General features: G+C 34.8%; 1 protein-coding gene across 1 annotated transcript; it reads left to right on the top strand.

Moving 5' to 3' along the window:
* The first annotated feature begins 294 nt into the window (after positions 1-294).
* Positions 295-12,332, top strand: LOC126702488 (uncharacterized). The gene is made up of 3 exons (XM_050401190.1): positions 295-606; positions 1,583-2,837; positions 11,716-12,332. Exon 2 carries the CDS (start codon positions 1,641-1,643, stop codon positions 2,817-2,819), a length of 1,179 nt encoding a protein of 392 aa, XP_050257147.1. The 5' UTR covers positions 295-606; positions 1,583-1,640; the 3' UTR covers positions 2,820-2,837; positions 11,716-12,332.
* Positions 12,333-27,135: the final 14,803 nt, after the last annotated feature.

The raw sequence follows: 27,135 nt of genomic DNA, 5'->3' as shown, positions 1-27,135 counted from the left end.
TAAACACATGTCATTTTATTTGAAAAAATGGTGATAGTTGTAGGGAAAATTAACAAGAAATAAAATTTTACGGTGTAGGGTGAGGCTTCGCGGGTCTTCGCAGGGGCTTAAGGGACGGAAATGGGACAAGAAATTTTCTTCATCATACAGGACGGAGTGGGGATGAGACAAAAAAAATCCATACGGGACGGGGGCGAAGATCCCATCTTTCGGCCCCGCCCCGCCCCATTGCCATCCCTAGATTGGTGTTATGCAAAGAGTAGTTGAAATATTTAAGTAGGGCATAACAAAAAATTAGTAAAGTGTAACCTTGAAAAAGTAGAGGTGTTAAAGGTGAATTATCCCAATGCAGCTGATAAAAGTAATATTTTCTCAGTTTTGGGGGAAAAACAAATCGTGATTTCAGGGATAAAGATCAATCTCTTCTCCTAATTCAGAAATAATCATCCAAATCCAAAAAGACAGAAACCCATAGTTGACAGTCCAAAACCAACATAAACCCACAAGGCCAAATCCCATGAGCTTCAAGAGCAAGACCCACTTCTCCTAGAACACTTACTCAAGCAGAGCAGCCCATCAAGTCAACGCCGCTAATTCCAGTTCTGGGTATGTTTCTGAAACGCAATAATTCCTATTTCTGTTGTTTTGTTTTTTTTGGTGACTGAGGATATACAAGACCTGGCCTTTTGTCATCTGTTTGATATTGTTCAGGAAAAATTTACCTATAAACGTGCTTAGAAAAATCTTGCTTCGTAGTCACGTGGACTTTTTATTTTTTTTAGCGGGTCATACGACTTATTTCAATAATACACGTGGATATGAAGTTCATGAATTGACAAATACATAACGAGTTAGAAGAGATCTAAACAGATGTAAAAGAAAACTCTGTCCTTTTCTCATCCACTTGTTTTTGCTTTCCCTTTGAATTTTTTTTTTTTTTTTTTTGTCTGTTTTTGTTAAGAATTTGCCAATTCGGATAAGGCTCTTTGTGATATAAAATAGTTGGTGTTTTATTGATCAAAATAATACAAAACAAAACACTGCTCAACATTCTCCTTAACACTGAGGTAATGTTTGGATAGTGTTGCGTATCTGCTCAACATACCCCTTGCTCATCCAAACAACAACTTACTTCTAGATCAAGATGGAAAGGTTGTACTTACATATATACATCATATTATTTTCTCTCTTTTGCGTGAAAAACAGAGAGTATAACTCTAGGTAGAGCAGAAATGGAAGAAAATAATACATAAGACCAACCTTAACTAATTCACGAGGATCTATATCTGACCCCAAGATTTTGGGACTACGGCTTTGTTTGTTGTTGTTGTATGATAAACATATCTTTGCTCCAGTTTTTTAGAAATTTTATTCATTAGTGTCAAAGGTACCATAATATGCAAGCAGAGTATACCTTGTTTCTATACTTTCAAGTTCATTAATCATTTTGCGGCACATTATCTTTATCTCCCCCTGAATTATGTTCTACTATGTCAGCTGCTATTTGTAGTAATGAATGTCTAAATCCAAAGTGCAACTCAAAACTAACAAAACTCAAATTTTGACTGTTGATGTTCAACAGTCTGTCTGGACAGGGCAAGCTTTCTCTTCAGTTCTAGTGTAAAATCATAAAAAATCAGATGGACAACTCTGATATCTCTAAGCAGTTGGAGAACATTAGAGCACGGATACGCAGTGTGTACAACATTGGACAGTCATCCAACCCTAGTAGAGAAGATAAGAACCAGGGGTACACAGGATCTGAAAAATATAATGATATTAACTCGGATGCTCTAGTAGTATCTAAAGATGATTTCTTAGATAATGAATGGGCTGACAGACCTGCTGTTAGACTGACAACATTAACAGATCAACAAGTATGTCAGCTGGGAAGGTTTCTATTGCATTCTTTACAGACAAGGATATCCAAACAAGGTGTTGCAGTCATTTTTGTTTTAGCATTCCATTTGAGAGCTCCAGGAGTAGGATCCACTGAAAGAATGTTTGAAGCTACAGATCCACATAGTAAACCGTCTGATAGAGAGTATAGTGACTTTGAAGATGTCCTAGTACCCACAAGAGAATCAATTCAAGCATCAGAGCGTGGAGATGTAGTAGAGAATGCCAAAGCGTACTCATTCTTAGCTGCATCAATGCTCCGATTGTTCACACGATCCTCTGAAAACTATTGCCCAGCTTGGAATCACATTGTCAATGGATTTAAAACTTTTTACGTTCGTCATTGTCCTGTTACTAAAATTGTTCCTAAAGCAGAGGTGATCCAGGCCATCCATGTACATTTTGCTTGTGATATATTCAAAGCTACATTATACAGATTGTTATATATGTCTAACTCAAAGCCCAGCAATGATAGTCTCAAGGGATTTCTGTATGATAACCATCTGTCTCACAATGGTATGCATATCGTTTCAATATTCTGTAGGCTCCGTGATGCTTTAAATTGCAATCCTGATATTTTGTTAAAGGCTATACGGGCCCCACAATTTGACCGGCAGATTCAAGCTCTGGTGAAAATTCTTGGATACATGAATGAAGAAGTAGGTCAACATGAGAGGCAGATGTGGAAATATGGGAGAATTTTTGATGAAAAATTCATGTCTGTATTACAGACAAAAGCATGTCCTAAATTGGTAATGATGTTAGCTGCTGCTCTTCAACAAGAAAGACCTGAAGGAGCAGAGAATATTCTAAAAATCAAACAACTTGAAGATGTGAGTGAGGAAAATAAAAAGAAATGTATTATGGTTGCCGAAGCTTTGAGAAAGATGATTAAATCCTCTCACAAACAAACAGCCTGATTCATCGTCTGCAATTGAGTAAGTTATTGACCTTCATATATCTTCCATGGACAACTTTTTTCTTTTCCTTTTATGTAAGGATTCTCTGCTTTTATTTAAGTAAGATAATACATCCTATGTTCAGATGGCTGTGTCAAGTAGGCACTTTTTTTCCTCCATGGAGGACATCCTAGACTTACGTAATTTGACTAATTTCAGTTTTAACTATTGTGATGCTCTAGTACCTAACCTGTGTACATTGGGCCTCAGATTTGTTTGATCTTTTAAATAAAACGTCATATTTACCTATATATGTTGTTTATATGTAAAAGCATAGTTCCTCTTGATCGAACATAACATTTTCATAGGCATCCTAATACATTCACTTTCTAGTAGGTCAATCTCGGTGTATTGATCATGATGTGATTAAAGGATGTGTTAAGTCAAAATCAATAAGAACTGGGGCAGTAAATGAGTCAAGTTGTTTATAAATAACTCAAGGCCAGCTTGGGAAAAGATTTGTTTATGTTCATTTGTTTAACAACTAAGCCAAGCCCAAACCCAAGTTTAGGCTCGATTGTTAAACGAACCAAGCTCTAACATAATAATGTGTTTGTGAAAAAGCTAGTGAACATGAGACTCAATTTAACTATATATAATCAGGGGCGGAGCCACGTTGCCCCTTGGGGGGGCCGTGGCCCCTGCAAAAAAAAAAAAAAATCCACCAGCCTATATATAAATTTTAATTGGGCTCCCCAATGATGTACATCCGGCCCCCCCTCCCATTTCTGTTCAATTCACTCCCAGATCCCAGCATGCTCTAGTTTCAATTGTAGGCCTCTTTTATCTTCTAATAAAACAAAACATGGCCCCCTTATATTTAAATACCCAAAGACACTACCCAACAAAATAACATTTTATCACCTATTCTCAATCTCAAAATCAGAACCCTTTCTTTTGCTATTCTTTTTAGAGAGGTGCTACGTCTACAAAATTTTTACAGTATTTTTATAAATCATAAGTGGTTAGTTGTTATTGGTTCAAATTTGAACCTAATATTAAGATTACTTTTTTACTTCAACAATAACAATCAGTAACAACCTGCCACTTAGGATTTGTTGTAAAAATATTGTGAAAATATTGTAGACATATCATTTCTCTTCTTTTTATTCTCTTCTTGTCTTCTGTGTACACGCCACCACCCACTCCACTGGTACCAGCAGCCCCCAAACAAAACAAAACCTCAGCTTAGCCCTCCTTTCAAACTCACTCCTCACGATCCCAAAAAAAAAAACCTGACCATTATTTTCTTTCTTCTTGCTTTCTTAAAATAAATCATTCAAAGGGTGAGTTTTCATCTTTTTAGAGAGGTGCTACGTCTACAAAATTTTTACAGTATTTTTATAAATCATAAGTGGTTAGTTGTTATTGGTTCAAATTTGAACCTAATATTAAGATTACTTTTTTACTTCAACAATAACAATCAGTAACAACCTGCCACTTAGGATTTGTTGTAAAAATATTGTGAAAATATTGTAGACATATTATTTCTCTTCTTTTTATTCTCTTCTTGTCTTCTGTGTACACGCCACCACCCACTCCACTGGTACCAGCAGCCCCCAAACAAAACAAAACCTCAGCTTAGCCCTCCTTTCAAACTCAGTCCTCACGATCCCAAAAAAAAAAACCTGACCATTATTTTCTTTCTTCTTGCTTTCTTAAAATAAATCATTCAAAGGGTGAGTTTTCAGTTTTCTTTTTTTTCTTCAGCACTACACCTTCATCTCCTTTTTTAGTGTTTTTTTTTTTTTTTTCTTCTTCTCAACTATATACGCTTACTTAAATATTTACATGCACTTTAATTTTTCATAGATTTTTAGAGAAATATATGATTGAAGGCATAGGGAGGTATGAATAACATCCATATAATTAATAATAGAAATGATGATAGGTTGACTGTTTAAATTATAGTGAATTTTTTTTTTCTCTTAAGTACGAATAACATCCATATAATTAAGTAAAAATTTCTAATTAAGAGTTTATTTTTTACGTTCTTTTCAGGTTAATTTTTGAGTCATATTCTTAAAGTTTAAAGAATTATGAGCAAACGAAAAACAATTGATGCATTCTTTAAGAAAAAATATGTTAGCAATTCAGAATTTAGGACACCTATGGTTGTAGAAACAAATGTGGCTGTAGAAATAAATGTTGATACTTCAATGCCTAATGAACACCCTTCCAAATGTTTAAGAATTCAATCTGAAAAGATAGATTGTGATCCAGGATCACGTAAACAAATATGTGAATTTCCTATCAACAAACAAGATGAATCCGACGAGTTTGCCTTAAAGAAGGTCCATATCAACCTAAAAAAATAGACTGTCCATACAACAATGATAATCATTGTCGTCGAAAATCGGCCCCTCCATGTAAAAAATCCTGGATACGCCCCTGTATATAATATTATATATTTATATGTATATATCTAATAATGTACTGAATTAGACTTGGAATTAGACTTGAAATTGTAAGTTTGTAAATGAGTTCATACGATATCAAATTATTATTTTGTAGTTTATTGATGATATAAACAGTCCCCTTGTAGTAAAAATTATAATTTTTGTAAATCCATGAATGAAAATTATTTTATCTAAATTATTAGCATAGATTTTGAAGGGATAGTTTTTTTTTTGTTGTTGTGATTTTACTATATATGAGAAAAGAATGAGAAAAGAATACGTTAACATGTAGTTTTGTTTGGTGATTAACTCAAGTTTGGCTTGTGTTGAAATAAATTTAAATGAACAATCTTGAATTTTTAATATTTGGCTCGTTCATAGCCCCTAATAAGGACACATTGGAGGGTAAAGGGTATTTGTATACTTTTATTATTTTATGTTAGTAATATATAAAGACGGTAGGCACACTTACGCTATAGTACACTGCATTTAGATCTCCCTCTCTCTCTCTCTCTCTCTCTCTCTCTCTCTCTCTCTACGTGCGTCTCTCTTGATGAAATAAGTAATTTTATTGATCAAAAAACACTTGAATTACAACTTCAAACAAAGCAGGATACCCTGCTGCTAAATCAACACTAGAAGACACCTAACATAGTACATTCCCCTACTACAAACACATCGCCTACCCGTAAGGCTTTAACAAGCAGGCCCTCACCCTTATACCAGGTGCAAAGAAACCGAGCCTACAAACATGGTATTTAACCAATACACAGCTACAAGCAAAGTCCTACCCTACAAACAACAGTCCACACACCTATTACAACAATACAAGCAGAGCAAAAACTAAACAAATGAACTTCCTCTCATCACAAGCAGACACAGTGGATGGAAATTTTACCAACTACAAAATTATCTTGTTATGAGAGGAATTGGGCACTCCTTTGCAAAAATTAGCCTTCCATCTGACATCACTCAAAACTTGCTTTAATAGCCTCCTCTGACAAACTATTGCTACTACACACACTGGCATTACGTTGCAACCATATGTGATACACTAACTTGAAAATATAGCTTTAACCCCTCCCATCTTCAAAATCCGAAGACCCCACTGCAAACATTCAGACCAAGAAGATATAGCTTGGTGAAAATCACAAAATCCCAGCATTTGGGACCAGATCCTACTGGTGATACAACATTCAAAAAACAGGTGGTCTGTTTCTGCAAAATACACAGCACATCACCAACATACCCCTGTTTTAGAAGCCTTTCTCAAGTTGATAACCTATTTAAAATTGCTAACCAGCAAATAAATGAGTGTTTAGGAATGGAAGCAGGATGCCACACCAATTTCCACTAAGGCACTAATCATGCTTAGCTCTAATCTCAAGCTGAAGAGCAAAGGCATATACCAGATTTGGAGATTTACCAATGCATAGAATCCTGATCACCCAAGTGTATCCTTGAGAGATCTACTTGCATAATCACCATTTCTTCATATCTAGCAGGTGGGCAATCCTGCAACCATTCTTCAACAATCTATATACTCTGGCATTCAAAGAGCTAGAAGCTTCAACAACTATTCTGTAATTAAACTAAGGCAGCGAAGCCCCCTTAGGATGGCAATTATCATTCCACACAAAGGCCTTTTCACCATTGCCAATTGAGTGTTAAATCCATGGTCTAACAGTGACCCTAAGCTTAAGAATTTTTCTCCGTCCCCATGAACATCACTGGGGAATGTTAACAACCCAGAAACTTCTACCTCTTAATAGGTAAACATGCACCAAGCAACCCATAGTGAACCTGCCTGAGTGAAAAGGTTCCAAATATGTTTAATAATAGCAATCTTGTTCAAATCTTGGATCCTCTTTAAGTCCTAAACCTCCTTCAGGGTTTGGAGAATATACCGTCCCATGCCACTTTAGCTCCTTTAGCCCCAGTATCAATACCCTTCCACAAATAGCTATTGAAGCTCTTCTCAATCTGCTTGATCACTTCCATTGGCAGGATAAGCACATTACACCAAAGGCTTGTATGCTATACAAGACAGATTGGATCAATTGCAGCCTACCAGCGAATGCCAATCTTCTAGCAGACCGAGAATGGATCCTAGCTGAGATCTTATCTTTCAAAGGCTTGCAGTCCCTACTTGAGAGCTTACCGATATCAATAGTAAGCCTAAATATCGAATAGGCAATTGCCCTTCAATAAACTCTAGTGAAGCTAAAAGTTGAGTTTTTGACTTAGTAGGAGGAGTGGCTCTAAAGAAAACCTCACCTTTGATGCAATTTTCCTACAAACCTGACATGGCCTTGAATTCATCCAAAAAATTTTAAACAAATTTTTATGGAGGTTGGATCAGCACTTAAAAAATCATTAGATTGTCAGCCAAACATAAAATCTCGGGTTAAACTGAAATCCATGCTCCTTAGTGATCCTTTCTCTCATAAGCCTAGAAAATGCTTCCATTGCAGAAACAAAGAGTTAGGGTGACAAAGGGTCACCCTGCCTCTAGCGTTTGCATCCTCTAAAATACCCAACAAGACTGCCATTAAAAGCAACAGAGAATTTAGGCGAAGTTATTCTTACCTCCAACCACTGCAAGAACTTATCAGGAATACCACAAGCTGCTAAACATACTGAATTGAGTCATACGCCTTCATTAAATCGACTTTAATAGTGCACCTAGCTACCCCTTTCTCCTTGTGATAGTCCCTTACCATTTCTACCTGTGATAAACACTGTTTGAGTAGAGCCAATCACATCAGCAAGGCAAAGCTTTAGTCTATTTGCTAGGATTTTTGTGATTCACTTCTAAATGATATTACAACATGATATGGATCTCCCATTTTTGAGGGATTTGGCACTTTAGGGACAAGAGTAATGGTGGTAGAATTCACTTCACAATAATTTCCCTGAAGAGAAGAAGGAACCTATAGCTTTTGAAACATCTTCCTTGACTATATCCCAAGACTTCTTGTAGAAATGAACAGAGTATCCATCCGGGCCTAGTGCCTTTTTTTTTTTTTTGCGTGGATTATTTAAGTAAAATTTATTCAAATCATAAAAAAGAATCACCCAAGTATACACAATGTATACAGCTGGGGAAACAGAGTCCGGGCCTAGTGCCTTATCCGTTTAAATGGAAAACAGGGTCCTTATTTCTTATGCTGTCACCTCCCCTTGAAGCATAGCCTTCTATTCTCAAAGATTCTTGATTCCATTAGTTTATCCAAGTTGTTAATCTTGGCCACATCAATATGAGCAGGAGAACCTAGCAACCAAACAAATATCTAATCTGATCCTTCGTTGATCTAACCCTGACAGTCCAATGAAAAAACCAGTATTTTGATCTCCCAGATTTAGCCTACTATTCCTGGACTTCCACTTTAGAAAGCTCTCCTCAGCATAGCTCAAAGACATAAAACAATGAGACTTCTCTTGTTCCTACTGCAGCAATGTTTATTGTCTAGGGAAAAGCAGGAGTGTTCTTTGAACAGCCCCAAGTTCCTCTAGCTTTTTGGACTCTTTTAAGTGATAAGCGTCCAAGATGATCTTTATTAAATTTTTTTAACTCAGCCTTCAAAGAAAACAGAACATAGGAACCCCAATAACCTCCTGAGACTAGATTGAACTAACCAAATGCATAAACTTAGGATGATCAGTTCAAAAAGTAAAAAACTGAAATGCTTTGGATAACTGTTTACCTCTACTTGTGAGAACATAAAGGAAGTTGCATGATCAGAAACACTAGGAGGAAGGAACTCCATTCCAATGGGAGGAAAACAATCAAATCTAACTGGATTGACTAGTATCTTGTCAAGCTTTAATGCCTTGAATTGAAAATCCTCACTTCTATTGGTCCAAGTGTACAAAGGCCCAATATAGGGATGATCTAGAACCTCCAGCTCTATTTAGCAATGACAAAAATCCTCTTCAAATGAAATAGAACCCAAACCTCCAAACCTTTCATCAGGCCCCTTTACAATATTAAAGTCACCACCTATCAAACATGGCTGATCACCAATCTGGGACTTGAGGCTATGCAAATTTGACCATAAATTCTTCCTCACAATACCACTATTTGAGCCATAAACAAAGGAAGCATAAAATGAGTATCCTTGTGGTAAAGTAATCGCACAATGATTTAGTTGATCACTACAAACCCATATTCTACCTAAATAATGACCTCTTTGTCATCATGGAAACTTCAGCCAGGAACAATCGCCTTCATAATGCCGAAACCTTCTAATGTACAATTTTACCTCTTTCTGTTTAAAGGGGTCATTAAGGCCCCTAATATTCCATATAATGAAATTCATATGAAACCTGTACTTTGCAGAGGGTTACAAAAGGTGGTTTTGGTAGGGGTGTTTAAACAACAGTTTTTAGTGTTTAAACATCACAACATGTATTTCCACAACATTTTTTTAACTCACATGAATTTCCACAACACTTAAACAATGATACTAGAAATTTCTAACCAAACGGGCCCTAACATTCTTTACCCCTTTTATCTCTTCTTGCACTGCATGTGTCTCCTAGTGTTTCTTCTTCTTTTTTCTTTTGATTATAGCCCCTTGCTGCATTGCAGCTTCAACGAACTGTTTTATAGTACTGTCCATCAGAGTGTTCACTATCTTTCAGTTTAGGAGATAATGCTGAAGGTTCACCAATTTCCCAAACACCCACTATAGTAACTTCCAAAGCTTTATCTAATACAGAATTTCTCATTGGAGTAGATCTTATCTACATCCTCTCATTTGAAGAACTATTCACAGGAACCATCACTTGGGACCTCAATGAACTTCCCATAGGATTCGGCTCTGGCCTAATCTTCTCATTTGGAAGTGACACATTAACAGAATTATACCCTTGAGGTTGTAATGGACTTAGGGGAGCTCCATTACTCATTTTCTGCTCCTTATTTACATCCCCAACCTGCTCAGTTGGCTTCTCCTTCATCTTATTCTTTAACAGGCATGAATGAAACAGAGTGACCAAAGATTTTGCAATTGACACAACTCTGAGGTTTCCAGGGATAGACCACTTTAACCTCCAAATATACATCTTTCCTCAGTTCTACAGAGATAGTCATAGGTAGTGGACTATTAGCTTCAATTTCCACACAAACCTTCGAACCTTCGAACCCAAGCCACTTCTGTTTCTCCGTGAGAGAATCAGTATATAATGGAATGCCCACCCCACTAGTGATATGACTCAGGCACTTGGGGTTCCAATATTCAACTGGTAAGTGAAAGATCTTGATCCAAATCAGAATCCTTTTGAGATTGAACTTGATAGCTTGTAACCCAGGTTGCCATTTATGAAGAATAAGGGACTTGTTTGCTGCAAACCATAATCAAGCTTCAAGAATTTCATCCCTTACCCGTGCATCCTCAAAATTTAAACAAGAATAACCCTCTTTCCGTGGTCATCACTTCCACCTTGCCAAGTTGGCTCCATTGATGGTCCACAAAATTCTTTACCAGATGGAAAGGTAGAGATTTATCCATGAATTGACCCCCCAAATAATTCACCCGTTCTCCAATGCCTTCCTCCACTGCATCCCAAGGGGGCTTTACAATAGTTCTGCCATTTATCCTCTCTGGAATAAAGAATTCAAGCACTGCAGGTTGGTCCCTACAATCTCAAAATAGAGCTCGCCAATCTGAGATAGTGGGTCTAGCAAAAGAGATTTTTATCATCCAAATTTCAAATCAATGAAGACTCAGATTTTGGTGGGAGATGATAGTATTCCTTCCTTGCGTATTGTGTATTCTATAATTCTTTTAGTGGCTATGGATCATCTACGTTAGAGACTTCAATTTAGGATGATTAAGCTTTGGTCACTTCTTTAGGGAGGCAGGGCCTCACGTAATGGTGGTTGGAGTAACTTTACTATAGGTGTTTTTGGTGGTAATTCTTGTTTTGGGGGCTGTGGTAGTAATTCTAATGTTGGAGGTTGAGGTTTTGGAAATTATAGTTATGGGATTGATGCTTTTGGTAGAGGCTGAGGAAGAGATGGTGTTTGGCGTTTGTCATTTTACTCATTGTGGGGGTGTAAATCATATAGTAATATGGTGTTATGATCTTCATGTTAAACCTTGGGCTAACCCAGCTAACCAGGTTTCTACTCCAACTACATCTACTAGTGATTCCATCACTCTTTCCAGGGAGGAATGTAATGCGTTACTTCAGTAGCAAGACAAACTATTAGTATTTGATATGGCACATTTGCTCATTACGTAATATAGCATGTTTTTCATCTCTTCTTTCAATTCCATCAGTAATGGACTCAATGGCTTCACTCACATGGCTGGTAAGACCAATTTATTTTTCCACTTTTAAAATTTTCAGTCAACTATATTCTGTTGTCCTAGCTGATGGCCTATTAGCAAGCTCACTAAATCCCTTAATTGTTCAGTAATCTTTATCCTTCCAATTTTGTTTTTCAGGACCTCAAGTTGAAGAGGATGATTGGTGGAGGTCATGAATGGGATGGTCTTTATTACCTTAGTTGAGCTTCTGCAAGTGATAGTCTTAAAAGCATTACAAACAGGGGCGTCACCTCATTAGTGGCACTATTGTCTCTTTAGTCTTATTGTGGGATTAAACATCAAACCTCTCGTGGCTACTCCTTAACAAAACTTCGGTTGCATAACGAAAAGAGAGACATTTTGTTGAAGTTTCAAGGACTATTATGCTTCAATTGCATCTTCTTGAACATTTGTTAGGGGATGCCATTCTTAGTACTGCATGTTATCTTATTTACTCTGATGACTTCCTCTATTAGTGGCGTAATTCCTCATTTTGTTCTATATCCTGGTAAGCCTTTGTTTTCTCATTTGATGTTTGGCTTTGTATGTTTTGTCTAGGTCTTTACTCTAGGACATAGGTTGATTCCTAGTCCTAGGGCCATCAAGTGTGTCTTTCATGGTTATTCCAAAACTCAGAAATGATGTAACTGAGAATCCTTAGTCTTAAAGGAATGTTATGAGTGTAGATGTTACCTTGTTTGAAGGTACACTCCCTTCTCTTCTGGAATGTCATTGCATATTATTGTTGTTCTCTACTCTTTTTAACTTTATATTTTCTCCTTTCCACCTTTTAGTACATTTGTGGTCTTCTTTGGCTTCCAAACTTTGTGGTCTCCATTTTCAAATTGTTCAACCACCACAACACCCCCCCTCCCAAAAAAAAAAAAAAAAAAAAAAACTCTCAAAACTCTATTCAAATTATTAGAGGATTTCGTCCTTTCAAACAACCAATTCAGTACCTACCAACACGTCATTTAAACCATTTTTATATCTTCTACCACATGATGTTTTCAAAGCTAAATGACAAATTATTAGAGGATTTCGTCCTTTCAAACAACCAATTTAGTACCTACCAACACGTCATTTAAACCATTTTTATATCTTCTACCACATGATGTTTTCAAAGCTAAGTGAAATAAATTTTGAAGACTAATGATTTTGATCTTGTGGACGAATAGCTTAACACTTTTTTTCTCTATTTTTGGTTGAAAACTTTTCACAAACACAATATTAGTCTTATTAGCAAAATTGGGTGATAATATATTATATTCACACAAACTATTTTAAAACAACATGATATTTTGAAATTTAGCAATAGAATATATTGAAATTTAGCTTACATCTCGAAAAGGGATGCCAAAATATAGTAAGAGAAGTTATGGAAGATTTTAGTTTCTCAACACAAAGGAAACCAAAATATATAAAATATTTGCTTTGGTAAAGGAATAGGCATGTGTTATGGATCCCATTTAATATAAAAAGTAACTCTTTTATTTCAAAAAATAAGGAAACCAAGAGTAGAAGAATCTAAGAAGTTTATTAATGGGAAAATGCATTTATTTTCATGAATTAATCATTTATAGGTGGTTTAATAACTATCTTTGTAAAAAATTATTTAATTAAACATTTAACCCACCTATAAATGATTAATTTTTCCGAAATTTATATAAGAAACTTTTGGTTTGGAAATGTAACATTATTACTCAAGTTGACTTGCTTTGGTAACCATTAAAAAAAACCAATAAAATGTAATATATATATATATATATATATTTAATCACATGTAGAATACCCAAAAAAAAGAAAATTATTATGTGTTTAAATTAGTGGAATTGAAACATTTCTCAATTCCCTCAAGCAATAAATTTATATACTTTTAATTATATTAATTTTAAAAGATTACATTTTCTCTCTTTAACATGGCATGTAAATTAATTGAAACTAATTCCCCAAATATTCTCTCAATATATTAAGACGATTTAGAAAGTTAGTTATTACAAGATGAGGTTAAAACTCTAAAATAAAAAAATAAAAAACTAAAAACTAAAAACTTACAAGGTAAAAACTCCCCACTAGATAGTAGATAGATACAAATTAAGTTCCTACCCAACATTTGTCACCAAAAAAAAATTAAAAAACCTACCCCGTGCAAAAACCAATTGCAACTTCTTGAAAAATTTCCACTTTCATTTGTTAATGTCTTCCCCTTCCCAATATTGTGGAATGCATAAGGAAAAATTCTAATAACATTAAATCCCTAAAACTGCAAACCCACAATATTCCTTCAATTTATGCTTAATTTTTTCATCCTATATCTAACCAATACTATCTTCTTCTACACTCTCTGTTTTATTTACTGAATTCTTCTCAATGGTATAAGCGTTTTCCTATGAAAATTGGTAAGCCTTTAAACAAAATTTATATACTAATTTTTCAATTGAATTATATTATGTGTCGTATTTTTTCAACATTGTTTCCACTTTCATTTGTTAATGTCTTCCCCTTCCCAACATTGTGGAATGCATAAGAAATAATTCTAATAACATTAAATCCCTAAAAGTGCAAACCCACAATATTCCTTCAATTTATGCTTAATTTTTTCATCCTATTTCTAACTAATACTATCTTCTTCTGCACTCTCTATTTTATTTACTGAATTCTTCTCAATGGTATAGGCGTTTTCCTATGAAAATTGGTAAGCCTTTAAATAAAATTTATATTCTAATTTTTCAATTGAATAATATTATGTGTCGTATTTTTTCAACATTGTTTCCACTTTCATTTGTTAATGTCTTCGCCTTCCCAACATTGTGGAATGCATAAGAAAAAATTCTAATAACATTAAATCCCTAAAAGTGCAAACCCACAATATTCCTTCAATTTATGCTTAATTTTTTCATCCTATTTCTAACCAATACTATCTTCTTCTGCACTCTCTGTTTTATTTACTGAATTCTTCTCAATGATATTTTTTCAACTACATATATTGTAAATTGATAACTCATGACATTCAGGGATGTGTGAACTATATGAAAGGTGCTATAAAAAATTTGGTTATAAATGGAAAATTGACGCTAAACCTTTTTAAAAATAAAAACCTCTTATATAATATTTTCAAATGAACTTATACTATATCTGAATAACACACAGAATATTGGCTAGTATTTATCAATAATGCATACATTTGTTCATTATCAGAGTCTTACGAACATAACCACACCTTATTTTCTTAGCAAACACGAGACTCGATGAAGAACATAGTTGTAAGTAGTATGAACCCGAAGGCAACAATAGTAAATCCAATCCATCCAAGAATTTCTGCAACCCGTGGCTTCTTAATAGGCTAACAAGATAGCAATCATGCAACAAAAGTAACCCGCTAAATCATTGACCAAAATACAATCTAGGAAGATCCTAGAATGTTGGCCACAGGAACGGGAGCCATGCTAGCAGCTGTTGTTTGGACTGTGACCATGATGGACATCTTTATTAGTTTATTTATGGTCGACCTGATCCAGTTCATATCTCCACCTCCACTTTCTATAATATCTTGGCCTTCTCCTCCATTGTCCCCTCCACCTCCACCTCCGCCTCCACCTCCATCTCTGCCTTCTCCTCCACTTTCACCTTCTCCATAACCTTCGCCTACTCTTACCTGTACATCTCTGCCTCTACCTTCAGCATTATTTCCAAGTTCAACAACTCTTAAGTGCTGAACATCAGCGCTCACTTTAGGACACTGCAATGTGTCATTGTCATTGAAGCTCACTAGATATGAACTCAAGGATGACCATGGATCACGAATTGGTACTAGCATTAGCAAAATCAGCACCCTTAGCAGGCTCCATATGTAGTACAACAACACCCATGCATCGTGTCCCTGTCATGGAATATTACTCACTTGTTAATTTCCTAGTGCTAAAAGAATTCTATCACCATGTTTTTAGGTTGCTTGGGTGCAGGAAAATGGAATACACACACATGTGGGCTAAATCTTGTGTACAATTACTTAGTTGTTATACTTTAAGGTCTTTAATTGAATTTAATCATTTTGATTGTATTGACCAATAAATTACAGTTGAATGTAATTAGTTGTCCTTAAAAAAATAATATAGTTTTGTTGTATTGGTTAATGCATAGAACCATATTCTGAATTCAATTAGAGAACATAAGAAAAGATAATCACTATTTAATACAACAATTTCATAATTCAAATTAAATATTACCAATCTAATATATGCAACCTCACTTTATTTAGAATATTCAAATTTAAAAATATATAAAGTTTCAGTCACTCTTAATTTCAAGTGAAATAGAAAAAATCATGTTCCAAGCTAAAATGGACACTTATGAATCCCAAACCTCATTACTTATTGAGGTATGTGGGAGAAGGGGGGGTGGGGTTAGATTCTTGATAGGCTACAAAGTGCATCACAGTTTTTGCCTACTTCCAAAAGAGGTTATGAATATGAGATTTTGAATTTATTAATCAATAATCCATGCAATACAAGAGAAAGTTAAATATAGTATAATTTTTTATTATTTTTTAAAAATATTTTTGTCTAAATATAAAAATATAAAGTTATAGTTATTAATATGGATGCTAGATAGGCTACAAAGTGCATCATAGTTTTTGCCTACTTTCAAAGGAGGTTATGAATATGACATCTTGAATTTATTAATAAAAAATCCATGAAATACAAGAGAAAGTTAAATATAATATAATTTTTTATTATTTTTAAAAATATTTTTTTGTCTAAATATAAAAATATAAAATTATAGTTATTAATATGGATTTATTATTATTGTGTTTTTATATGGAAATATATATTTTACCATTTAAAAAAATATATATATATATATAATATACCAAGATTCTAAGAATTTAAATTTAGAATATATTTTAAATTCAGTTAATATATGTATGTATGTATGTATGTATGTATTAAAATAGTGATGTCTAAAAGTATGAGACCTAAATAGCTTATGTAGCATAATATTATAAGGCCAATCAAAAGTCAAACGTATTTTGTTTTATATATATTATTGATTGATTATAGATTATAGTTATACCTTTATTTTTATGGCTAGAAATTCCCTCCTCTTCATTCCTATTATTTTTTTTTTCCTTTTACAAAGAATGTATTATCTTAAAAAATTGGGAGAAAAAAGAAGTAAACTATTATACATTTTAGCCACTAGTTGGAGTGTTCAAACAACTGTTCTTGGTGTTTAAACATTGAAAAATTGTTGGCCAAAAAAATAAAGTACGTTTGGTAGGAAAGTTTAGTTAAGAGTGTTTTTTTTGAAAATGGACTGGGTATCTTTCAATTAATCAAAAACAGAATCGTCCAAATACAAAGCCTCAAGGGCCGGGTGGGGTTGTTCTTCCAACCAAACATGTTCCTCACTTACAAATTTTGCAAACCGGGCCAAGGAATGAGCCACACCGTTAGCAGTACGTCTAACACAGCTAGCTGAAATCCTACGGAACTTCAACGCCAGGCAGCGAGCATCCTCATAAATATTTCCCAGCATGGAATAATCAGGTTTTGTGGCTGTCAAACCCCTTATAACAGTGGCGTTATCTCCCTCGACAACCACCTCTTGAAATCCAGTTTCCACAGCAAACTCCAAGGCTCTCCGACACGCCAAAACCTCTGCTTCTTCACTGCTGGATACCAGAGGACCCTTCGCTGACAGCGCTGCCATCACAGCCCCTCTGTTGTTCCTTATAACAGCTCCAAAGCCCGTCGATTTTGTATCCGGAAAAACTGCCGCATCAAAGTTTAGCTTATACAAATTTCCTGAATAACAGTTTTCAATTTATGGTGTTTAAACACTGTATTTTGAGAACACATCAGACCAATTTTCAACTTTTGAGTAACAATGCTGAATGACATTGTTGTAAATAATTAGAAAACTGTGGAACCCACTATAGTGACAAGACACTATATTTTCTCTCTCTCTCTCTCGCATAACTTTTCTTTTTTTCTTTCTCTCTCTTGCACTTTGTTATTCTTCTTTCTTTTTTCCCCCTTTTTCTCTTGTGCCACGCTCAGAAGCTCTCTACTTCTTCTCCTTTTTTTTTTTTTTTGCCTCTTTCTCCCTTGTACGCTCTCTTAAGGTTTTAAAAATAGGACCAAACCGGCCAGTCCGATTGGTTGAACCGGGAACCGGAGGCCAATTTGGTCTGGAAAAAAAGGCTTAAGCTCCTTGTATTGAGACTCGGCAAGATCAAAACCATCCTTGCGAAGCTCCTGCAAGGCCAAGACAATAATATGTCAGACATCCATAAAGACATTCAATATTACATCCAGTTACAACCTGGCTCTGCGCTTTTACTTGAGGACTCAACAAAAATGGGGTTAAAAAGGTTTGAGATCAAATTTAAACTGAAGGATCCCCTTCCACACAAACCCATTAAAAATGCCACTTTGATTCAACCACTTCAAAAGTACTTTATGATACTTGTTTCCTCCAATTGTTAGTGGACTAGACCTGGGTCTTTCTTGCAGAACTAATAAAAGCTGATACCATTTATTAGTAATTTTTATGTTCTACTAAAAAATTGAAAATGGGGCTAAACCCTTTGATAAGTAAAGCTGTTTTAATTGATCCAACACAAATTATTAGCCAACAGAAAAAGAGCAACAAAAGGGAGAAGAGACAACATGTAGCAGGTATTTCCTAGAGAGAACAGAAATGTATATAGTTGGATTTATTTAGGGGGAAAGAATAGACCTTTCCAGTGTGTTGAGTATGTTCATGAGCCGCCATTTGTCAGTACATATTTGTACGCTTATAGAAATCCCTCAATGATTCGCCAGGCTTCATGCACAAAGATGACAAGCTATCAGTTGACAAATTTATGGGATGAAGAAAGATAAACAGCCACATATGTTAAAGTACCAGCGAATCTGAAAGGCCTAGACTGGCTCTGATCTGCTCTATCCTGGCCCCTTTTTCCTTTCTTCGAAGAGTCTTTCCTTGACCTTTGATCAAAGCAACCGCATCTCCCATTTGAAGGGACCCATCATTTTTAGCCTATATGCATAGAAGAGTGAAAACCAAATTTAAATAAACTGGCACATGTTCTCAACTTCTATTAAATATAAGGAAATAGTAACCAAAACATCTCCTCTAAGCAGCACATCAGCACCTCTCTCTCTCTCTCTCTCTCACATGCACACACAAGATCATGAGAGTTTGAATCACATACTGCCTATACACACACACACACACACACACACAAACATATCACAAATGAATTAGAATTGGAGGGACAAAATCAGGTTTAATTTTCACCATAACAAACACCCTCTCCCCCGGCAAAAAATAAAATAAACAAGAGACTTTGTCTTTAACATCTTCATCATTTGTATCATAATATTCAAAACTAGAAAATTGTTTCGGAAATAAGATTTGTATATTTGAATATTATTTTATGGTCAAGAAATTAAGTATTCAAGATTCAATAATATCAAAATATTGTAGAATTTTATTTTTATCAGCAACAATATCTACAGGCATTAATTTCTAATAAGAAAGCTTCTAGGTGAAACCTATGCTCTTCATATTAAAGGAACAAAATAAGATGATAACTGTCACATTTAGTATGAAATTAGGGATACTCAAAATTTGTGTTCTAAGAAAATAAGGAAGGAGAAAACAGGAAACAAGTTTTCAAATATTGAAATTTCAAGCAAGGGAAGGGCAAAACTAAGGGTTCAATCTTGCTGCTAACAAGTTAAAGAGGGTGCATGCCTAAACTACAAAACAACACAACTATCTTTTGCTGAATGAGGAAAATTTGATGCACCTCCACATCATCAACATCATCATCAGTAGTCTTGTCACTGTTGCCATCCTCATCGTCATCTTCACTATCATCTTCATCCTCATCTTCATCTTCATCATCATCTTCATCCTCAGCTTCCACCCATTCAGATTCCGATGCCTTATCTTTCGTTGACTTCTCCTTTCGTAGCTCCAATGGATACCTATATACAGTGTATTAACATATTCAGTAAGTGGCATGATCTACAAAATGACATTCACTACTAAAGTAGTCATTGCCTTTATTTAAAATGAAAAGTCATTCATTATTGCAAATAATTAGAGAAATGAAGCAAGATATAGAGCCAAAACTGAATATCATGACAGTGCTACCTATACATAAAAGATGTAAACACATAATATGTCTAGGAATAACTGAACCATTACAAAAATAATGTCAGGTAGAACTTACCACCGATGGCTGTCTATCTGGAAGCCATAAAGTTCATTCAGAAACAAGCTCATTATAACATCACCTGCACATTTGGGGGGAAGAAAGGCACCGGCCCATAAAAAGACAGACAATCACGAAGTCAGAGACTGCAACTGTATAGGAAGCAAGAATATAACGTGATGTAGTGAACACATTTATTCATCAAACCTGATACTCTGAGGTCAGTCACGCCACTTATATTTTGCAATGTTGTTTTAGCCTCATGCAGTGTTATTCATTAAAACACAGACAAACAAGTTTTTCTCACTAACTTAATTCTCATTTCCTTTATTTCAGTCTTGATTAGTACATTGAACGAAACCATTTCACTTCTCACCAATGCATGTATTATTCTTGACCAAACATAACCCCGCCATCAGTACACAGTTGGTGCAATCACTATCATCTCACAAGCATTTTCATCACTAATCCTGTCCTTTTACCATCAATTCAAGGGTATACAGATGGCTTTTAAAGTGACAACAGTAGGTTACAAATTCAAGCACGTGAGGGAGTAGAGAATATAAATAAAGTAGTTTTTAACATTCTTATGAGCTTTGATAGGTGAAAACCTGGTCTAGGAGTGACCATTTTAAATTAAGGATTGACAACATGCAAGGGAGCAGTTGATGAGGATTTGTAGTTCAATTACTTAGGATTAGTTTCACATGATATATGTACAACAAAGCATGCCACACATGCACATATATGATATCACAAGCATGTAAAAGGAAAACTGAACACACAGACCAGAACAACTAACCTTGAACTTCCATATCCACCACACCACCGAATAGCAAGGCCCGCCTCTTATGAATACACATGGTAAACCCAGCACGAGGCCCAGGAGGCATCCCACTTTTCTTAGCCTATTACTAAGGAAATGATATTAGCAACAATCTCAACAAAAGAGAACTTAATAAGATAATAACTTTAATTTCAGGAAAAGTTGATATGAGCAGCACAGAAGTTGCTTGCTCATAATTCTTAAGTCACTTATTTTTATAAAACATTAAAACAAGGCTGAGACAAGAACATATAAGTTATCTACTTTCAGGATCCAGCAGCATCTTAAACCTACTTATGATGATGTGAATACAGTTAGACTGGATAGTACACCCACAAGCATGGTTGAATTTCCATAAATGAAATAAAATCAAAGTGTTCTATGCATATATAATACTTTTTATTAAAGAAACAAGACAAAGAAATAGGGAAAAATAATTTTCCATTTAAATATAAAGAAAAAAGAATGGAAAATCATGGTCATAACGACAGCTATAAATATGCAACACATATGCCAAAGAATCAATTAATAAGGATCTAGACAATAGTTTGATCATGTCAAGTGGGTCTACTTATAGAGGACTACAGAATAATCCTAGAATGTTACCATTGTATGCTTGCTGGGCATTAGTTTTAGAGTAATAACTTCTGTTTCTTCATTAAGAAGAAAAAGGCTAAAGACAACTCACACTCTTTACAGTATAACCCTTGACTGTAGGGTAGACAAAATGCCTTTGGGTCAAAGACATTGACAATTGTGTTCCTTCCCAACTCTCAATAAAATAGTCAGTGATACAAATTAAATATTAAAAAAAAAAAAAAAAAAAGATTTTGTTAGAACATTTGGAAGATCATCTTCTGTTTTTTATAGACAGATGGTGATGTGAAAGGGGTTCCTTTGTAGTTGTGTCTGTTGCCATAAAAAAATCATGCTTGCCTTTCCATTCTATTATACTTCTATATGTTCATCGAAAAACAAGAAAAGCATTGAGGTTATGGACCTTGTTCCATTCCCAAGTTCTAGGATCAAGTGACCACATGTCTGAATGAACAATTCCTTTCCCAGAGCTGCTCTTATCAAATGAACCTTCTTTGGAATAGCCACCATATAAGAAAATCTGCAATGCCAAAGGAACTCTGTAAATATATAGTTTTTTGTCTCCTGAAAACACTTCAATTCAGAGGTGGCAGAAAAGATGACAAAGTCAAATTCATTGAAAAGGACAATAAATGGTAAAGACAATGCATTTTTATTTGATAATTATTAATGATAATTTAAAAACTCAAGTCCGCAAACCAACAATAAAGAAAATCTTATATCAGAAAGCAGCTTACGCCTTTCAGGCTAGTACAACCATTCATTAACAACCTTTTTTTTTTTTTTCCGAAGAGAGGTGGGGGATAGTGATAGTGAAAACCAGCCTTACTGGTATGCATCAAACTCTGACCACTCAAGTCAATAAAATATCTAGAAACCCTCAATCACCTCCATATGGATTTCAATTTCCCTCAGAGAACCTAGGAATCATATCGAAGAAGGAAATATACCAACATAAAAAGTCATTGCTCATACCAAGGGATAATTGTAATATTTTTTATAAGTAAATTGTTTCTCAACAACTCCAATTAATGCTGGGACATGACAAAATTCAAAAATACCCATAACAAGTACATAAATTCCTCTTTAACTCCAATGAAATTTGACATTCTGAATGATAATTATATGCCCTGGACTTTGTAGCACATCTTAGGCAGAGTATGACAGATCTAAAATAACAAATAAAGCAGGGAATAGCTCCATAGCTACCATAACAAAGTGCATTCTAAATCCCTCACCTCATCATGGATCCAGGACTAGGCTTTACTTCTTGCCACTACAATGCAACATTTCATTAGCATTGGCTAAATGATAGATGGGAACGTAACAGATAAGTATAACACTAGCCTCCTACAACAGGGGCCAAAAATGTGCACCTTAAACTGATCCAGGTCAAATACATACAAATCGTTATAATACCTGCACATATGGAGTTAAACAGCTTCATTAATTATATGGCATAAAGAAGTACTATTAAGTTCATACAAACTGATTAGCCTTTATTACCAAACACGTTTAAAAAGAAAATCATTCTCTTCCTAGATGGAGGAAACAAATCAAGCAGAGAGACAGACATAATATTTTTTATGTCAAATAGTTGACAATGTGTATTGAAACAATAACGAAGTTTTTTTTTTTTGATAGGTAATAACAGCTTTATTGATAAAAATCACAATGAATTTACAATAGTAAACTCACTGCACTGAAAAGAGTACAAACCAATCAAAAAGAAAGACTAATAGAATTAAGAAAGTCAAACAAAGAATGACAATGCGTAAACCCCCAAATCCGGGACCACTCAAACAAAGTCCTAAGTAGCAAAGACTTCACACAGTCTACAAGTCTCTCAGTTTCCTCAAAAGTACGGGCATTGCGCTCCTTTCAAATTAACCACATAAGACACACTGGAACCATATTCCACACTTTTGAAGTGTGACTCCCCAACCAATTCCACCATGCAGTAAGAAGAGAAACAACGTTCTTCGGCATCACCCACTGAACCCCAAACACACAAAGGACTTCACTCCACAGGGTATACGCAAACTTACAATGGATCAATAAATGATCCACAGTTTCCTCTTCACATCGACAAAGGCAGCACCAATTCACAAGAGGTAACTTCTTCTTAACAAGGTTGTCTATAGTAAGAAGCCCACCCCTAGCAGCTGTCCATAAGAAAAAGGCCACCCTTTTAGGTACCTTAAAACACCAAATGCTCTTCCAAGGAAAACACACCAACGGGGCTGCTAGCAATGAAGTATAAAAAAAGCACACATTAAAAACACCACTACGATTCAATTGCCATATCATGGTATCATCACACGAAGTATTTGAAAGCTTAGAATCTCCAATTATACTACAACTGACAAGCATGCAAGACAAGACAACAAAGTTCTAATCCTTGGTTCAGTTAGATTACATTCAAATACATAAATTATTGAATCTGGATTCCTCCTTATGCAAAACGTTATGAAACCTCATCCATTAGGCACAAAAATTTTATGAATATCCTAACCAAAAAGATATTGTATCAAGAAGGGCATAAATATTTTCAACAAATCAAACTCATGATTAGAGTCCCTAATGTGGTTACATTTCTCTATTAATTTATATAGAAACAGTTATGCAACAAAACAAGCTTGACTTAGAGTCTCTTTTGTGGTTTAGGACAAGGTCTTAAAAATTCAAGCAGACAATCAGCACAGATGCATCAGTTAACAATGATGAAACCTTCAACAACGTTGATAAATACCCATCAACAACCTCACTTCTCTAAGAGTGTCATAGAATCCACCGAAAATGATAATCTTGTGCTTGTATAAAACCTGTAACAGAATCAAATAAAATTATTGAAAAAGAACAAAGACCATATGAGATTAAAAGACAGGACTAATACATGAATTATGAAAATGTATCAAAACCTATATAGGCATCAACTACCAAATGGATGACATTTAAAAAGCATTTGAGCAATACATAAAGCTGAGAAGTCTAAAAATTAGTTATTCAACTAGAAAGGAAAAAATAAATACCTGTGAGCATGCATATGGTGATTAGCATGTTAGGGTTCAATGCGTAATGGAGAGAGAGAGAGAGAGAGAGAGAGAGAGATGGAAGAATCCAAAGAGTTAAATTAGCAAGAAACCAACACCAAACAATAAAAAAAAAAAAAGAAAAAAAAAGTAAATTAATCACACAAGCCATAAAAAACATCTGTGCCAATTACGAATGAAGACATAGTTATTAAATTACAATACAACTAACTAATAAACATCTTGATGAAGGCTCCACAACAAGTGCTGAGAACAATTTGCTAACTCTTTGAGAATCTAAATGGCACAAACTTGATGCATTAACAAAGAGACTAGAGAGTCAACGAATTCTATAGCATTGATGAGAACCGAACCGCTTGGCTCTCACTTTTCTAGCTTTCTAATACATGTAGGACTTTTCTAATTAATATATGCTCCTAACTTATCTAGACTAAATTTAAAAGAAAGAGATGACAAACTAATATGATCAAAAAGTTCTAATTACAAATGCTAAACTTGAAATATGAAGTAAATAGAACTTGAGTGGATTGTTCAACCTAACTATATTTTGATAGCATAATGCTTTGGTCCTTGCTATTATCTTTTTTAAGTTTCAAGCTGGATGTAATTGAAACTTTAATAGCATGTCATTTAAAATCAACACCATATGAAACCATAAACATTGACTATGTAATACACTGAATCATGAACTACAATTTGCAGAAGTTTTACTGCTTCATTTAATTTGTTATTTTTCAGATAAAATAATAATTATTATTACTATTATAATTGAAAATTTGCAGTGTTAACCATACCATAAATTATAATATACATTCATGTTCAACAACATTACTTTTGGGCAGGCTCAGATGGTTATTGAGTACAGAAGCAGAATTTTTAAGAGGCCATCAATTATTACTTCTAGTTTGCTTTCAGCCTATATCAAGTCAAACGAAGTTACAAATCCATTCTTCAAAATTAAATTAATTCCAATTGACACATTTCCTAATTTGCTCATGTCATGTTTTTTTTTATTCATATAAGAATTCTGCTTCATTTACACATTTAACACATGATGGTGCATCTTTACATAAACTTCACATACACGCCCCTATGGGTTGAAATTGATATTTTTGAGATCCTAAAAGAATTAAGTGATGTACATGTAAATCTGAAGTGACATGAACTTACCATTCGATGACCTGAGCGTGGACTAGGGCAACCTTTTAGATTTATCTGTTCCCATTGGTTTGTTTTCAGGTCCAACGTCCAAAAGTCCTATGCCAACAAAATTGAAAGGCATGATTATTAACTTAGGCACAAAACAAACTGATACATAGGTACAACAGTTCAAAACCCAAACTTTAATCAACCATGTATTCTTGAAAGGAAGCAATATTATAGAAGATTCACCTTGTAGTGATGGAACCTCTCTTGATTTGGGGATGTAAACACACCACCTAATGAAAAAAAAAAAGAAAAAAGAATGTAACTATATATGTGATGCAATAGTTTGTGAATGTCTGCATGTGTTAGGGATATTTGTGGGATATTTTGTGGTAGGATTGTAATGGGATATTTGGGGGTATGACTGTAAGGCCATTGTGCACGTGTAGTGTTGGATATTTGGGGGTATTGTGTAGTGCTGGTGCTGCAATTGTGTATGCAGGTCAGTTAGTTACAAGTTAGTTAGGATATTGGGTTGGTTGGAGTAAAGGCTAGTTAGAGTAGTACCAGACACGGGTGTATAGTGCAAAGCATTAGTCAAGGGTATAAAAGGAAGTCTGTACAGAAAATATGGAAGAAAGGAAGAATAGACTGCTTTTACTGCTTTTACTCATGGTCATGGCTATTTTCTCACATCCCGCTCCTAGTTCTCTCCATATCATATTAACAGGGGAAAGGAAGAATATTGCAGTCAATAAGTGGTAGCACAGTTGCATAAAAAAGTGCAATTTATTTATAAATAATCTATAAAAAATTGCAATATAAAGGTCCCCCAGAATGTAAAGGAAGCAAATTTCCAATCACATGTTATCAGTAAGAAGTTTATGAAGGCAACTGTCAAGACAGACCTCCACACCTGATAACTTCAAATTATTAATCTCGTTCCCAGGAAGGCCAATGTACTCCTGCTTAAGTTTCTGTTTTACAGAGTAAACTACATAACCCTGTCATGAATCATTCACAGTCAATAAATACTAAAGATAGCTCAAAGTATATACTAATTCATCAGCATCTGAATGGAAAGCCATAAGAGAAAAAAAATTACAACTAATAAAGATACCTGGCTTGGAATGACATGGTACGTCTTAAAAGCTAGCTCTTACTTTAAGGTCTTTTCTCAAACAAAACTCTTCTCCTGAAAATAAAAGCACTATAAGCTTACTTAAAACTACATTATGCGAAAGGACCAACATTTTCAGTTGATGAAAGAATTCAATTCAAGATCAGCCATTACCAACATCCAAGCCAATTAGATTATGCTTCAGCTCTGATTGGTCCATTCTTCTGTGCACCTCAAAGAGTTGTTCTACATCTGCTTTTATACATGTTGGTACAATGATTGTTGGGGGCTTCATTCTGAATAAGCCACGAGTTGCAACATACATGGGGAGTGCTCCCTTTCAAAATATTAAGTTATAAGTAGCACTCAAGAAAAAGAGTCCATGTGTAATCCATACTAATTAAACTCTTTAGTGATCCTTGTTAGGTTCTAAAGTTTAGGACTTTATGTATTTAGAACTCTAATTTGTATTGTTGGAAAACCATGATCAAAACAATGTGTTTAGAAGTGTTTAAAGCTAGCTCAAAGTTGTAAGTCAATGAAAAGTTGGAATCGAGTGTAAAGCAGAAAGCAGTGTGGCTTT

This window comes from Quercus robur, chromosome 10 (genome assembly GCF_932294415.1).
Source record: "Quercus robur chromosome 10, dhQueRobu3.1, whole genome shotgun sequence".
In the NCBI taxonomy this organism is placed as follows: Eukaryota; Viridiplantae; Streptophyta; class Magnoliopsida; order Fagales; family Fagaceae; genus Quercus; species Quercus robur.
The sequence above is the reverse complement of the archived record's forward strand: the minus strand, read 5'-3'. Positions and strand labels throughout refer to the sequence as shown.

Excerpts from the sequence above, each read along its gene's own strand:
- LOC126702488 (XM_050401190.1), top strand. The coding sequence starts at position 1,641 with ATGGACAACTCTGATATCTCTAAGCAGTTGGAGAACATTAGAGCACGG.